The 18,192-nt window shown below is 33.9% G+C and overlaps 1 protein-coding gene across 1 annotated transcript in view; it reads right to left on the minus strand.

The window, feature by feature from the left end:
- Positions 1–18,192, minus strand: part of CNTNAP2 (contactin associated protein 2) — a gene marked incomplete at its 5' end in the record, with an annotated part of 1,047,398 nt that overhangs the window by 524,121 nt on the left and 505,085 nt on the right. The window contains 4 exons of the mRNA XM_083867656.1: positions 3,735–3,999; positions 9,859–10,002; positions 13,182–13,366; positions 15,663–15,866. Of these exons, the coding sequence (XP_083723782.1) occupies positions 3,735–3,999; positions 9,859–10,002; positions 13,182–13,366; positions 15,663–15,866 (798 nt within the window). The remainder of the gene's footprint in view (positions 1–3,734; positions 4,000–9,858; positions 10,003–13,181; positions 13,367–15,662; positions 15,867–18,192) is intronic.

Consider the following 18,192-nt stretch of genomic DNA (forward strand, 5'->3'; position numbering starts at 1 on the left):
ATTCAAACTAAATTACTTTTAAACTGCAGCAGAATAGCAGAATCCTTTAATATGCAAAACTATATTGGACATCTGCTTTCAAAAAGTTCTAAAAGCAAGATCACATCTTTCTTCCATCTTGTCAGCCTAGCATTACTTCCATCAATCCCTTGTGTAAATCCAACAATTTCTTAGAAGTTTGCCTGAATCTCATTACGACAAAAACAGAATTTAGTCCAAAACTATACAGAGCAGTAAAGATAAATCTCTCAACTGTTTTCTGAGATTCTGTCCTATTATTAATCCCTATGCTGGGGCATACACATCTGTACAGATATTAATCAAAGTTTGCAGAGAAAAAGTCAATAGGATGTTTAACTCTTGATTTATACGCAAGCCTTAAGTATTTCACCTGTGTAATTCTGCACAGTCAGTAGCTTATTTCTTCTAATTAAATCTTTATTTCAGCTCTCAGTGGGCCTGATTTTCCTCTTACTAACAGCAAGTTTATTAATATAACTCTCATCAATCAAATGCACATTTTAATGAGATTAATGTAAGAAAAAAGCAAAATCAAAGTTATTGACTTTGTACAAGAGTTTTGCCAGTCTGTTCACAGCTAAGCAGTGCTTACTGGATGCTTAAGAGAATGTTGGGCAGGGCAGGGACTATTTTACTGTTTAAAAACGTGTTTTGAAAGTACAATTGGCAAGATGATGAAAAAAAGAAAATAATTTACTTGGGAAGAAAATCAGGCAGTAAGTCTAACTACAAGGGCTAATTATATTTGTCCTTTTCATATGTAATACCAACTGAAAGTTCATGTGCATAATAATGTAAAATACTCTGTTACACTCAGAATTTTGTTATGTGCATCAGTGTACACCTTATTAAAACAGTAAAATATTTATTATTGGTTTTTATGGGCTCTTTATTGCCTCTACCATTTACCTCTCTGAAGCCCAGGACAAGTCACAGACTAGTCATTTGGTCACTGTTAAACAACTTACAGCCAGGTCAATAAAAACTTGAAATTCTGTTTTGCCAGGTCAACACGAAGGTCTGTTGCTTTTTAATCGTAACACAAAAATCATACCTATTATATACTACAATATGTATGACCATCCCTGCTTCTTTTCAGCCCAAATAAAATAAATATTAAGTGCTCATATATGGATAGACTTAATTATCAGATGTCTAGAATTGAGGTTGTGGTTTGAAAGAAACTGAAAGCATGAAAAGACCAGTGATATGAACAGTATTTAACATAACTGAAGAAGAAAATAAAGTGTGTTTTGTCAAAACCAGAAGTGATCTATAGAAAATTTTCTTGAAACTGCTGATGCAAATATCAAGTATCTGTGCTTTTTAAAAAGTATTAACAACAGAGTGAGAGAGATAACTAAGGCATGAAGGACAGTAGGAATGTCTCATACTAAAGATAATTTTGAACTCCAAACAATGAGTGAAGAAGCTTCAGAGACACAAGACCAATTTAATAATTTTAACAATATTATTTTTCTTTTACATATTCCAATAAAGTACTGGGATGACTTATCCTGCCAATTAAGATGAAGAAAATTGATCAAGAGACTGAGAATTTAATGAAGAATTGAATACAGTGAAATCTGCAGCAGGTAGGACATGCAGTTAAATAAATAAAGGAACAATTAAGTGCCTTTTTGAAGACCAAAGGATAACATGAAATGAGATTCTAGCTGGGATCTGTTAACACTGTGAAAAAATGATCCCTGACAAAAACTGAACAGACAGCAGGGTGACAAAGAAAACTGCTAAGAACAGACTGCCTGATGGCAGCTCTCCATTTCTCTGATTTTAGTGCAAAGCAATGTCTGTTTCATGATTCCAATAAATCACCTACTATTATCCAAATGTTTTCCTACAGCATGCTATGTAACCTCTCCTGATCACTGCATTTACCCAAAAGTTAAACATTTTGCATTCCTGATTTTCATTTGATCATTTTAGAGTATTGTATCCCTTCATTTACTCCAGTTCTATGGGTAATTATTTCATATTTACTCTTGCAAAGTGTCATCAAACTATATAAAATTGCAGCTGCCTTTCTCTCCTTAAACAAAATGTTCACATGAATTACGTATGAAAGTTCTGTCAAGTCAACAAGAAAATCTTTTCTCCTACTGTCTGATCCCTCCTAGTTATCAAGAAGCACTTCATAAAGCAGTAGTTAGGTAAGGAGGTTAGCAGTGCTCAGCTACCAGTGTGAGAAACGTGGGAAGTCAACTGTATGTGAAAAATTGGTAGGTTAGACTCTCCTGTTTATCTGAAACCTGTGCCTCTTAAGTTAGACCTCCCTAAATCAGTACATGCAACTTTAAGGTATTCAAGGGAAATCATGACAAATAAATCCAGACAAACCAGAGCTCTGTTCCATGTAAATATCTGAATTGCAGAGCTGTGAGGGAACGAGACTCTGCCACCTGCACATCAGCTTACAGCTCTCTCATGTGAGTCCTACCAGTCAGTACAGCTACTGCTTCTATAACCAGCATTACACTGTGACCCAGAATGAAGTACTTATGTCCCCATGTTAACTCAAAAACTGACATTAAAGGTGCTAATGAAAGCAAGTTTGTAATTATGAGAAGCTTATAGGATAAAGACTAAGAGACTTTAACTTGATCCTGGAAAAATATGCTATTACAAGTGCCAGGCAGAAGCACATCAGATATGAAACCTAAAACACATTTTGTTGTTTGCTGTTTTCCCAAAAACAGCTGTTTGCTGTTACCAAAACAATTTCTGCTGTTTTGGGAAACCCAAAACAGCATTGAAGTTGTGGTTTTAGTTAGTCTAATATTTTGTGATAACTAGGCTGCATTCCTCCCAGTAGAGTCTATTAATAATACCCAATAGAATTATTCATACCCTACACATGCAGAAGGCTGCACACTTGGCTATGTGAAATTCTCCTTTGTCAGCTGTTAAAAACATCCAGCGAAAAAGCTGTGCACCTTTTATCAATAGGACCACAACAGTCAGAAATCTGTGTGCTAAAGGCAGACCATTTCAACTTCTAGAAAACCCAGTAGGTTTATATCATGACATCTGTTAATTCCCGGCAGAAGAAGGAAAAAAAAGTTTGCTGTGATATTTACTGTACAACACCAGCATTTTTTCTGCAGCCTTACCTGACAGATGCCATATTTTCCTTTTCTGTGTTCACGCACACAATTAATTTCACAGGCACTGAAATGCCTGTTGCAACAAAATAACAATGAAGTATTGAAAGAAATCTAAGTTTTTGCGGGATAGCTATGCAGATCTAAAAAAATCCATACAAATAATTATGGTATGAATGGATTTTTTTTTTACTAGAGAATCTCTAATTATTAGAAAATATTAGGAACAGGTTAATTATTAGACTACACCTAGAAAGGAAGTACACTCCCATTTTGAAACCAAATATTTTTGCAGAGAAAACTGCAAGACAGAACGAAGGAAGAAAAATGAAATGCTGCCTCATAGATAAATGGTGATTTCTTGACAGAATTTATATCTTTTTTATCACATAATTTATATCTTTTATTTTAATCTAACAACTGTTTTCAACATTCTTGTACCTCTTACTCAATGAAACAGTAAAGGATTTAATGTAGTTGCAATATAAATTTAAAGTTTGTAAAACACTTTTCCAGCCTTTAGGTACATAACGATTTTAAACAACACCAACCAAAACGATATCAAATTTAAAAAAACCAAAACACACTTACCCGATGAGATGTCGATCCGGTTCCTCTTCACCTGGGTGACGTTGATATGGACACTGACTTTGCCCTCATTTATGTCAATCTCAACATTCCCCAGGTCATCTGCAAAGTTGCTGAAGAGAAGAAGCCCATTTGGATTCCAGGTCCGGAAGAAGAAACTGACTGAAAACACATCCTGGCTTGGACGACCAGGAACCTCAAGGTAACTGGTGGCATTGAAAAAGACAGGCACTGTGTGTGGCTCCACGCAAGAAAAACTTAAATTCCCCTAAGTAAAACACACACACACACACACAAAAAAAAAAAAAAAAAAAAAAAAAAAAAAAGAGAAAAAAAAAAAGAGAAAAAAAAAAAGGTAAGATTCTACTAAATTCATGGCTACCTCTATTCTAGATTTCATTCAACCTAGAGACTACTCTGGTCAATATACACTGCATGTGCACTACATGTAAAGATGTGCTACTATTGTTATCATTATTGTTACTATTAAATTTTTTTTTTTTTGTTTTTTTTTTTTTTTGTTTTTTTTTTTTTTGAAAAACAGGTTTTTCTGTTTCTTTTCTAGCAGTGGCTAGAAAAGAAACATTATATTTTGCACCGTACATATACAAAATAACAGGCAGTCAGCCCTGTAGAGTTGTAGTCTAAGAACAAGCTAAGATGGAAGCATTAATATTTCTGGTTAAAAGATAAAGAAATTAATCACAGATAAACTCGGGCTTGTCTGTGGTCCCCATAGAAACCTATAACAGGACAATATAAAAAATGAGTGCAGATTTCCAAATACCCTGATATCAATGTATCAATCAATCAATACAATACATGATCCAAAATAATGATGTATGATACCTGAACAGTCAGCCTCTCTGTTATGTTTTCAACTAAATGATACTACACATGCTAATATTTCAATTCATGAAGCAGAAGGATTTGGAGTAGCTGATCATGAGCAACACGTAATATTTTTGGGTAGTAGATAATTTTGTCTGTAAAAGAAACAGCAGTTTCTGCACTGTAAAATATTATTCTTCAGGAAATTGACAAAAGCTCCAGTCAGTTTTATTGATCTACAAGGCTTTAAAATGTATCTGTAAACAAGACTAGAATTAGGGACATGAATTTCTCTCTCTGGTTCTCATGTAATTTCTCACAACTAAAGACCAAATTGGTAGGAAATCACCATTTGGTAATATTGGTTGGGTATTACCATTTTTTATCCTTAGCAATCATATTTTGTAGTAATCTGAATGCAAATATATGAATGCAAATCTAACAGGAAAACTTCCTCTGCTGAAGAATTCCCATTATATGTGGCAAAGTGGATCCTGTCTTATGAGTGGGCTTTCTCATGCACTAATGCAGGTGGAAATTATATGGCAATTTTAGTTCTACTTGGGAAGAAAGAATTTTATCTGATGCAGTGCAGAAATTATTACTAAACTCAATATAGCAATTCCTCTGATATTTATTTGTACATTAAAAAATTATTAAGGCTTGAACAACATTTTTGGAGGTACATAGATGTGTAGAGTTGTGATCCACCTAAGCAGTGTTCAGAATCCCAGTAGAAGTCAGTCATCATCTATATTGCATAATTATTTTTAAATTCCATGTTGCTGACTTCCTGATTTAGGTTTTTATGTCACATTTCTATGTTCATAGTGTATAAATGCAACTGACAGTTCATCTTGAGGGAAAGTAGAGCATTTCAAAGCAAGATAGGAACTTTGTGTCTGAAGAGGTGTGGGAGGAACGACCTAAGTAAGTTTTTTTAAGAAATAATTATATTCAATTGGAGATGATGGACGACATCAATAAGCAAGTTTTAGCACTCATTTGCCAGTGTCCAAACCTATCACTTTTTAAAAGAAGATCACATCAGAGAACAGCTTATCTGTATTGTAGCGAGATACAACTGGTCTGGCAGATTCAGCTTCTTATACTGGATTTCCATGTAAAAAAACAAATGAATAAAAATAATATTTTCTTGAGCATTAGGAAAAATACTTTGATTACTCTGCATAACAACCTCTTGCCTCTTCATCAGAAGTTGTACAGAGTCTACCTCTAAAAGCCAGTAGAATTAGTAACTATACTATCTATTTGGCAGCCTATGTGATCAACTAAGGAACACTGATGTTTCCTGTAATCTGGAATTAGAGATTTCTTTAAAGTGATCTAGGTTTGTTCCTAAATTTTATGATAAAATCTATGAATTACAACTTTTCCTTTGCCCAAGTTCCATGGATTAAAAAGATATAAATCCAAAGAACTAGGAAAACACTAGCTGACACAACTAAAGGTAGCTTTTAGATAACTATGCGATGAGAGAAATTACAGTTACTTTATGAGTAAAGACTAAAGACTTCCCTGCTAAGCTTCTTGTCAATTCTGGGATTTCTTTTTGTGGTTTTGTTTTGCTTTTTGTTTTGTTTTTTGAGGGCAGTGAGGTTTAAAAGGTGCTTAGAGATTTTTCCATTTTACGTTTTTTAACCAAGTAAGCATGAAATCAAAATACTTAACTCATATGTTTGAGTAGTTTTAATCTAAACATTTCCACAGTTTGCCACAGAATACTTAAACCACAAATTTTGCATACAGTAAAAAAGAGGTGGAGAGTGTCTGAAATACTCTGTAACCCTTGGCTATCATTCTCAGTGTAATGGTCACCCTACACATAGGAGCAACTTCTGTTACATGGTTAAGGCAGTCCTGTGTAAACACAGAAGGCTACATCCTTTTTTTGAGAGATGTCATCTCATGTTTCAGTCACAGATACCAATCAAGTAGTGCTCAGAGAGCATTCTGTTAGATTTTTTAAGAGTTGCTTTTACTGCCTTGTTACCAAGAGGTACTAACAATTTCCTCATTACAAGAAGGCTTTCATATCCAATTGACACTCTCCTGCCATCTTGATGTTTTGGATATTTGTATGTATAACAGCTATTAATGTTAACGACATTGAATGCATTCAAATCCTTTTTCACATCAGTGAACGCATTTCCCATGAACAGCCTAGCTGCATTAAACATTTCTTGAGAAAGTAACACATAATTCTAATTTCCCTGCTAGTTAGCATTTTCCCTACAGAGCTATTCAGATTAATATGAACTGGATTATTGATCCCTTCTATGACTGTAGTTCACAAGATGACTCCTCTTTTAAGTACAGCCCATCTTATATAGATTGCTCACTAGTTCTAGGTCAAGGGTTCGAGTTAATCTGCAGCTTCTCTCTGTAATAGCCTCTTTATTTTTCAAAGAGAATGAGATCATTTTCTGGAGATTCAGAGTGACTTGCTGAATAGTTTTCTGGGCAATGACATCTGGAAGTCAAATATATACTGTGCATTTATATTGAAACTCTTGATCTAAGAGAATTTTTCAAACTACATTGACAGGGAAAAGGTAAAAACAACTTAATTTGTGTAGTTTGAGCTGTACACCATGATCTTTCATCTATGTGGCAGATTAGATTCATGTTTACTTATAAATCAATTTTGCCTATCCACATTCAAACATAATCCTTTGTGTAAAGTACTACTGTAAATACCTTTCCCAATTAAAAGACCTACTGGCTGAATAGGAAACTTCCAAAAGACAGGTAGTAAGTTTATTAAGACTATACTACCTGTTAAATTAGGATGGGTCATACAGTATGGGCAATGCACTATATGCTAATGCCATCTTAAATATCACAAAAAAAATCAAAATAATTTTCTCCTTTATCTTCTGAATCTAAATCAAATATGTTACTGAAGTCAGGATTGGATTTTATTAAAATTTAAAATATTTTTAATTTTTCATCCTTACTCTTCAAAGCAAAAGGTGCTTGGTGGTGCTTTTTAGTTCATAACATGTATGTATATGAGACATGATTTTTTTAAAATTTAATTTTGTTCAGAGAAAAATAAAGATCATCTTATCATCTCTGATTTTCTGGGCTTCCTCATTTTGTACAATTAATTTGTCAAGTCCTTTTTACTGTGTGACTTCTGAAATTCAACTGTCTTCATCTAGGAATATTATTTTCCTTTGTTTCACATCCCTTTAAAATCCTACTTTTCTCTGATTTTATCCTTTTTTTGTAATACTTCTCACGACCACACTGATTACTTTGCTTGTATTCAGCCTCATTATCTTGTGTGTGTTATGCCTTTTAAGATAGTACTTACTCTCTTTGGGGGTAGGTGTATGTCTCCTGTGATGTGTTTGTACACAATCTCCTACAATGGAACCTTGATCCCTGTTGGATTGCTTGAGTGCCATCATCATAAACACGCTTAACAACAACAACACTAGTTTCAAGAAAGTCTATTTCTCTTGCTAAATCAGAGCAAAAATTAGGAGCAAAAATGGTTTTGTAAAAAAACATAAAAATGCATGTTGATTTAGTTAGAGAAAAATTGATTTTGATTTTGAAGAGCTGAAGCAATTTAAAGTATCTCTACCAAAAACAAAGGTCACTTCTATTTTTCTAGTCATTCTCAGAATTGGAAATCAACAGAACCATCAAATTAAACTGGCGTATCACCTCTTGATTTGGCACTAATACTGCCAGAGCTTCTTTTAAGGATTTTACTTTCATGTTATGGGCAACAGAATTTTTTAAGTGAAGGAGCAAAGAAAGAAAGAAACAATCAGAAATATGATTTTTCAGAGACTTTACATGTCTGCTACCTATGTCACAATTTTGAGAGGCTAGGACTCTAAAGAACAGGATTTGCACTATAGGAACTTCCTAAACAGCACTTCTGTTCAGAAAGAGGCTTTAGGAATATGTCCTACTAACTTGCAATGGACTTGATTTCACAAAATGGAAGGATTGCTCCTGTACTAATATTCTGTCTTAAATCAGGCATTAATCTTTCAAAATCATGGTTATGCCAAAGCTGAAAATGCCCTGCAGGAAGGAAATCTTATGTAATTATGAAAAAAAAAAATAAATACAACTCAAGTTTCAGGAGTTCATTAGATTGGGTTGAAAAAAATTAAAACTTGAGTCTTAATGAACGGAATATATATCATATTCTTTGCCTTTGACAATACTGATGAAATTTACGTGCAGAAACGTTTATAGATGTCAGGCTGTGCTACTGAGTTTGTATAGGCAAACATCATGTACTCATGATTATCCTTCGGATTTCCTTAACCATTTAGTCATAACGCTCATACAATGACATGAAACTTCAGTTTTACTATCCAAGGATAATCAACCCTTTGAATGACATCATCATTGCATCTGTATAGCTTACAATTTATTACATAAAGGAAAATGAAATTGTGTAAACCTACATATTGTTAGCAGAAAACTGTGAAGTGTATAAACTTGTACAGAAGAAAGCCTTGAAAAGTTATTCAAACCATCTCAAACTTATGGCAATAATACAATTATTTCTTATCCATCTTGCCTTTACATGACAGCAAGCATTTTCAGAGGAACACTTAGAACTTTAAAAACACAGAAATTAAAGTAAATTCTTTCTTAGTCACTCTGCCCATAAAGCCACAAGTCTGAAGATGAAACCAGCTATGAACGCTTAAGCCACAGCAAAAATACAGTAAAATACTTATAACCTTTGTAATATTAATTAGCAAATAATGATTTTCAAGTATAGTGTCTTGAGGTTTTTTCAGATATCTCAGAAAAGACTGTAAAAGCATTCTTATGCAAAGACTTTTGCACTCCAGCAATCCAACTAGCTCAGCGGGGATGGAATATTACCAGGATTTAAAAGCCACAAGAAAGCTGCAATTCATTTAACAATAAATCTTGTCTGCACTGGTTTTGGACTACTATAATTTGAGAAGAAAGGAAAAAAGCACTTACTGGTTCAGTTGATTTTCTTTTTATATATAAAAAAAAATAATACAAACCCAAAACTATCTGACTGACACAAAAGGTTAATTTTTGAAAGATGAAACAAGACCCAAGAAATAAAATACTTATACATGGTAATTTTTATTTTTTTTTAAGTCACAAATAAGATTTTTGGGTTTGTGGTAAAATTTGCTTTGTGTTTTATATTGCAGCATATCACAAGAATATCAGCTACACATCCTCAAAAATCTAGTCTTCTTTAGAAGGAGAAGCAGAAGGGTAGGTGACCATGAAATTATGATCTTACCACATTTGAAGGTTCCAATTTCTTCCTCTTGGCAAGGTCAGTGATATTATTGCCATTGTAGTTGATGCTCTCCATGCAGCCTTTGAAATTTTTCCTACTGTTAGAACTTGGCTTGCCAGAAAAAGGCATGCCTCCAAAGGTTATCTTCAAATGAAACAGAAAAATGGTAGATAGTTATTACCATAGGAAGGTAAAGACTTTTAAAGGATTTTTTTGTACAAGTATTTGCTTTCTTTGAACATTCAATCATGGCAAAATAGAGAGCTCACAGCACTGTTTACAGAAAAAGGATGTATCAAAATAAATACTGCAAAAGCATAAAAAATATTGTAACTAATTTTAATTATTTATGGTAGCCAAACCAAGTTTTATTCCAATTGTCCAAACAGTGAACAGACACACATCACAGTTATTCATAGGTGAACTCCTCTTCTGATTGCTAACAGAAAATAAACATTACAAACAAAGAAATTGGGACAAATTTCCATCACAGTATTTTTCTAAGCAAAAGTAGACATGAAATTAGCCAAATAATATGAATCAAATTATTCACTCAGCTCTAACTGTGTGCCAAAGCTCGGACTGTGGCACAGCAGTGGTGGGGTCCAATGTGGCATGCTTTTCTGCTTTAATGCTTATATATCTACTTAATCCAGAAATATTTACGGAATCCACAGCTAAAATGCAATCCCCTGGTAGACAGAAGGACCTTTCACTACTAAGAACATGCTTTTGTAGCTACAGTCAGTGAGGAGTTACCCCTTGATTTGTCTGGTCAAATTGTCTCCTTAGAGAAGACCAAGACAACCATTGCAAAGACTCAGTCATCAAACTCAAATAGGAATTACTTTTTGTCTTAGAGTTGAATTTCATTACCCTGGGTAATTGATTCTGGGTTATCCATAATCTATAGTGCCAAAGAACTTAGAAACCCAAATATTTACAACCTAAAAGTGTTCATCTTTGATGAATTCTTTCTCTGTCACTCCATAGAGACATTAGAGATCTCTGCTACATAATGGTCTTCATGGAAATGATTGGAAGTGAATAATGTTACATGTTTTCATTAATATTTTGCAGCCCAAACAAATATTAATATATAGTATATTTAATAGCAATGATATCTTGTTTCCTGCCCTAAAAATGTTCAGAAAAATATAAATTTGCAGTCTACTGCTGATATTTGGCAGAATTAAACTTTTAAACATCATTCATTATCAATTCCATTTGTTATTACCAACAGGAGGGGAACAGAGCTGTAGGGTGATATTTTCAGTTTTGAATGCATGTGAGATACCAGCTTCTATCCCAAAGAGGAGCCTTCCACTTGGTACGTACAGAGAACTAAAACTATACAGCTGAAATCTAAAACCTTTATAAACCACACACACCAGCTTTTGGTGTGTAAAATCTTGTGGGGAAATTCTAAGGCATTGTAACTTGACATTACTTGATTTTAGAGAACATACATGGCAAATGGGACTGCAATATTTTAATGGTTGTCAAACATTTTATGCATGTTATAATCATGTGTTTGGATTAAATCAAATGTAAAAATTAAATAAAAGGAAACAATTTTGAAGAAAAGAAGAAAAAGAAAAAACACATAACATGATAGTGAGTTAATAGCAACTTATGGGACTATTTCTTGATCTCAAAATGCAATCAGAACTAATGTTTATTCCTCTTTTGTGTTTACTTAACTTTTCTGAAAGAGACTAACCTAGAAACTATTTTGTCTGTGGAAAACTGTTTTGATTCTTTTGGCTTTATTCCACGTTAATCACAAAGACAACACCTTTAAATTTAGTCTGTGGTGTCTAGGTCCAAGACCAGTGAGATATTAGTGAGGAAAGGAAGGATAAGAGATTATTCTCTTGAGTTTATATGAACCACAGAAATGTATACACACACACACACTCAAATAAGTTCAATAAACAGAAGGAGATCCATGCATATGGAAAACAAAATGTATCTTTGAGAATTCCCAGGGAGGACTCTTTATACAGATAGGGTGGGAAGGTGAATGCACTGAATTCAGCTCTTGCTAGGGATACACTTTTTATATGCAATATTTTTCTTATGTAAACATTATCCATATATATATATGTATATTTATATATGTATGTGTGTATGTATGTATGTGCACAAGTTACACAACCCTGGCTTATGGCATTCATCCTTTATCTGTAGTTCATTCACTTGAAAGCCTTTAATAAAATCTATTTATGTGAGTTTTAAGTAGCTCAGTTCAGATTTTCAGTGCTCTATAATTAATAGAGGTACAGGCAAATTTACTTGTTATTTTCTCATTAGAGCTGCCAGCAAATAACGTATTCATAAACATTTTTTGGAATATAATCAAATATTTGACTCGGAAGCATTTACAATTATAAGTACTTTTTTCAAACATTCATATATTCTTAGTCAAAAATTGTAAAAATATAAATACACAAGTTAATTAAAACTTTTTTCCATGACATCATTTATATTGGCTTTTACCTCTTAAAAAGTTGTAATGGTGGAAATTACATATTTGGTGCAGCCAACCAAATTAATTCTCATTAGATACAGTAAAGAGTGTAAGAAAATATTACACAAAGATTGCAATAAGCAACGTGTGGAACTTCTTGTACAGATTAGGGAAGCTGAACAAATTCATAATAGCTGAAGCCGTAGTATAATCAAACAACAAACCCACATTTAATTACTACCTGCACTTGTGTGCATTAACCTGATTGATTAAACAAATTTTCTTACAACTTTCATAACTCTTTATTGCTTCTTTCTAAAAAGAAGTTATTGATGCTATATTTGTGATAATACAAGGGATTATCTACCAACCTAAGACAGGACAGATGAAGATCTGTATTAATAAAAAGGTTCTAACCTGCTTCCTTTGCTAAAAATAAAAATAAAAATAAAAAACCACAGATTAAGGCTTTCTGATTCAAGACCAAAATTATCACCTGAGTGGAACAACAGATTGCACCATACTTTTTAAAATATACTTCCTGCATAGAGCAGCTGCTTTTAGAGATTTTTAAAATTGTGTTTGCCTGTCTTGCTGAGTAACACAGATTTAATAATAACACTTTAAAACAAAGGGCTGAGATGATAGTTACACCAGATGGGACTTGGTAGGCTAATTAAGAGAAACATAATTTACACTTAAGAGAGAACACCATTGGAAAGAAAGTTTCAGAAAAGGGAATAAATAATCAAAAAAAATGTATGAAAAATTAAGAAAACTAATTATGTTAGCTTTCTTCTTATCTTTATAAAACCAATTTGAATGAGAAGAAAGAAGTTTCACTGTCTACCTCATAGTCCAGGTCCAGGTAATCAAATTCTCCATTTGTTCTGAAGTGCTGCATGTGCCTGTCGAGGGTGAGATTGATGTTCCTCCCATGGCGCTCGATGATGATGGAGTGCCAGTGGTGATCATCCAAGAGGCTGCCTGTTGTCACAGATGTGTGGCCAAAAATAGAGCCAAGCTGGTTGCTGCCTGAGAACAGAAACAATAGCATTTCTCACCTCATACTAGTTAGGCAAACATTTCCCTCTTTCTTTGTCAATGTGTCACCTGAATCATGCGAGACATGCAATAAACTGGAGGAAGTCAGTCTGCTATGAAGTTGAGATCTGCCTAGTGGAGAGTTGCTGCCCCCAATACAAATAGCTGGACCAAATACATCAAGCATCTGATCACTGAACTGTATAAATTTGTGTATAAATTCATAGTAGCAGTTATTTGGAAATGAACCTGAGAATCAATGCCAATTTCCATTTGTAAAGATGTTTTCATCAAGGGTTTTCGTCTTTCACTCCTATGGTACAGAAAAGAAAAGCTTTCACCTCTGGGCCAGATTCTGAGCTGCATTAGAACTGTACTGATTTATGAATGCTGTGGAGGACAAGGAGCCTGATAACAGGCTTTGGCAAAATATGACTTTTCACTCTTGAGTTCTATGCTTTGTGGCCTTTACCAGTATCATTATACCAGCAAGCAGAGGGGAAAAGGCTCAGTGCAGACAGAGCTAGCAACAGCAAAAACCATCTGCTAATACAGCTTATTTCGGTCTGTTATCCTGAAGCAATCTTCCTATTCTGGAAGTCAAACTACTAGCAAGAGTACAATTTTGCAATTCTCTGCTGTGTTATCCAGGAGGTTTTTCCAGTGTAGCTGAGCTAGTCAGAGATCACATCTTGTTGCCATCTGACTGACACAGCTAAGCCAGCAAAGTCTGATAGCATGGATCCCAACTGAAGCAGCAAATGACTAATTCAGCAGTAAGTGTAAAAAATTGCTGCCCTGCTCAATAACTCAATGCAATCTGCCAGGTTCTGAATACATGAGAACCTAAAGCATTTCTGAGGCTGAGAATTTCTCACCCTCAAGAATGCCTGCAACTGAGACAATAAAGTCTGTGCATGCTGAAAACAAATTCTGGCAAATCACAATTTCATGGCTTAAGACATTACTTCCCTACAAATGACCATCCTGACTTTATGCTGAAGGCCAATGGTCCTGTTGGTCAAAAAATAAAATAGAATTGCATGCATGTCATTGAGCCTCAGTTTCTTCAACACAAAGTCAAATGCAGTGCAAAGCGGAACCTAAATCCACTTCTGTCTCCCCATCCTTCCTCCAGCCCCTGGTGTTTGAAACTAAGTCACTGGATCTCACCAGGCAAGATGAGCATCCTTTTCTACTGTGTCTGATGAAAAGACAATACTCTCAGACAGAGGAATAATAACACCATAAAGAATTACATCTGATTATTGACTGTGTGTCTCAGGGCCTAATCCCATTTAGCAGCCTAATGATTTAAGAACATCCTCACCAGACTCACATATGGGAGTTATAAAAGTTTATAAAGACAGTTTGTGCTGAAGAATGTAGAGAAACAGGAAATGAAAGGGTTACTACTGCAATTAAAATTGTTAAAAATAGGTAACTGTTGTAGGAAGGGTGCTTTCCTGATCATCCGTTCATGTTGATTATTAGAAAAAGAACAGGAGAAAATGCTAGTGGAAATAAGTATTATTCAATGTAAATAACAAATGGAACAATTTACTCTTCATGTGTCTATAAGAGAACTAAGGAAAATTGCATGAAATCTTTTTCTAAGGCTCTTTTGTTTGAATGGAAAATTACCTGCAACCAGATAAATGTGGGCCTTTTTCATAATAAATGTACTTAATAAATCCAGTCATTTATGAGCCTGTAGTTGTCTACTGGGAGGACTGGAACTAGAGCAATATATACAGGATTTCACCATAAGATTGCCTGATAAAACAATCTCTTTTCCTTCCCTAGCCCTCTTTCTCAGACTCTAGAAAGGCTGCTGAACTCCAGCTTCATGTGGCCTGTAACTTCCTAGACCAATACTTTTTTTCTGCAAGGTTCCTAAGGGTGACCTTTATTCCTCCAGAAGCGATGACAGTGTCCTTCTCTCACACAAAGCCACAGCTGAGGTCAAATATAATTCTGGCAAGCTATTTTTTTTTTTTTTTTTTTTTTTTTTTTTTTTTAGTAATGACAATATATTGCTGATCTTGCTTTTCTGTATGATCTTCTTTTTGTACTATATCACACAGAGTAAAAGAGACAAAATGGAACTAAATGTGCAGGCACACTCCCCCAACATATAGAAAAGGAATTAACAACATTTTCAACAAATTATCTGAATAAATGATGTGGCTTATCAAATTACTGTGGGAAAGAGGATGAAATGTTTGACCTAAAACTTTTGTGGGAGAGCTCAAAACTACCACAACACTAAACAATCAGAACATACCTAAATTTAAATTTAGAACAAGTTTGGCTTTCTTCAGTTCCAAGGTGATATAGTCTCCTTGCTGTCCTTCTCCGTGGAAGATTACACCTTCGCTTTCAGAGGTCTTAAATTTCAAAGAGATTACATCTTTCAGTGTTTTCATTTTCTTGTTCCTGAATCTATATGGTAGCACTACATGGCCATCAAAATTGATTACATCAGCCCCTGCAGGAAAAAGAAAACAAAATCATTTATGAGCGATTATATATTCCTATGGCCACTGGAAAAACAGACATTCCATATGCAGATTGTACCTGAACAGAATAAAAAATGTGCAAATGTGATATGAATTATAAGTATATTTTCTTTTGACCACAATTTAATACCATAAAAAGTAAGAACCAGGCAGGATACAAATTTAATCCACATAATGCAAAAATAGAAACAAATCAGATTTGGGAGGAAAAATGCTACAGCTCTATTTCGTGACTTCAGTTTCTCTCAAATACAGTGGCTGCCAGCCATGTACATTTTCCTAGTTATAGCTCAAAAGGAAAGGTAAATGTCTGTATGGTCATTAATAAATCATTTGATACTTCTTTAAAATTCACTATAGGTATCTGTAAGGACTGTAAATAAAAAACATCAGCCCAGAGTAACTGCCTGGCAATTTTAGACTTTATGTAAACAGACATAAGCCTTGTCTATTTCGGGAAATAGCAGGTAAGTTGTGACCTCAAGAAATGTTGAGAAGAAAAAAACATTGTCAAGAAAAAAACTCTGTCATTCAAACTAATTTTGTCATGTTTGGTTTTATTCAAAATATGTGGAAAATGAGGGATGCAAACATTTAAGATCAATCCAATATTCATATAAATATTGCATAATAACACTACAAAATTTTGTGTTGTTTTATTTTCATGATGGAATCTCTACTCTAAGGAATGAACACCAATTTTCCACAATTTTCTGGATGCTAGATCCACTTATTTCAGTAAAAATAGCTGCAGAACTGGATTCCATTCAACAGATGCATTTATGCTGAATATTGCATCTTGTCACTTAAGCTGAGTTCTGTAAAATATTTCAGATATTTATCTCTAAAAATTTACACAGATTTGTTTAAGAAATCCCCTCTGTAAGCTGCTAATAATCAAATCACCAGTGTCTTAGCAACTATTTGTATGAACATTTCATCCTCACTGTTGACAACTAACTATTTGAATAGTCATTAAGTAAAATTCTTCATGTTCTTCAAAAGCATTTATACTCCTTATTGGCATGCCACATTCATTCACGATCTGAATGAAAAGAAGGATGGCATTTTATCATATATTCTTCAACCACATCTGATTTTTGCCTTCTTCTGTGGTATTCTCTTCAGTGATTGCTTGCAACTTTTTAAAATTCCTAACTTGTTTTTGTTAATATGGTGGGAATTAATTTAAGTCTTCCATCCCTTCTCAAAAACACAGAGACAAACACATTACTGTTGTGTAATTAACACAGAAGACTGTTTCAAAACTCCATTAAAACACTCCATTAAAATACTATGCCAAACTGCATATATTTCAATCTGAATTTACATGGCCAAGTATTCCTAAACCTGTAAAGATTTCCAAAGAAGAGATAAACTGTGATCTTCTTGTTTAGTTTATGCAAACTAAATTGTGAAGAATTTTATTCGATATGCAAAATGCAAGCCTTAAAATGACTGCCAAATCCCATAATTATCACCATATATCCCATTTTTGTCAGAATTCAGCAATATATATTAGAAATATCACTTTTCTCTATAAAACATATCTAAAATTGCAAATTTCAATAATAAATATGTATTAAGCTTTAAGTATAGCTAGAACTCTCTGCCTGATCTGGTTCTTCCAAATGACAATTTCCAGGCATGGGAATCAGCTCAAAATTAAATATCAAAATGGTATGTTGTATTTGTTGTGCAATAAATCCATTTAGAAGCTATCAGCCTGAAAGAAGACACATTTACTTGGGCAGAGACGCTGAAGTATTCAGAAGCAACAAATGGGATTTCAGAAGAGGGGTTATTACCATATCTCAAGTAAATCCATCATTTCTGGAATGATTACTTTTTTAAAAAAACAAAGTAAATTGTTAGAAAAATAGTGTTACAAAGATTATATGAACCAGTTGGGTTTTTTTGCCTTGCAAGCTGTCAAGAGACATGAGAAATTAATTCTTCAGATTTTTATCTGTAGTTTATGGAAAAAAAACCAAAACATAACCAACTTTTATAAAAACACAAAATCTCTTTATAGAATAAAAATTGCAGCATGAAAGGCACTCTTATCACCAAAATCATACTTTTATGTTAAGCAAATTTTCTATAGAGATCCAGTTCTTTTGAATCTACATACAGCTGCCTGGCACAAGTGTTAGAAATGAAAGAAAATTGATGGCCTTTATACCTTATGTAACCTTCATACCAAATATATATCATAAAGAGATGATTCCTTATGCAACATCTAAGATTGTCTTCCATAAAATTTCTTAAATTTACTTTCTGATGGTTACAGAA

Source organism: Zosterops lateralis (genome assembly GCF_965231275.1).
Source record: "Zosterops lateralis genome assembly, chromosome: 1".
Classification (NCBI taxonomy): domain Eukaryota; kingdom Metazoa; phylum Chordata; class Aves; order Passeriformes; family Zosteropidae; genus Zosterops; species Zosterops lateralis.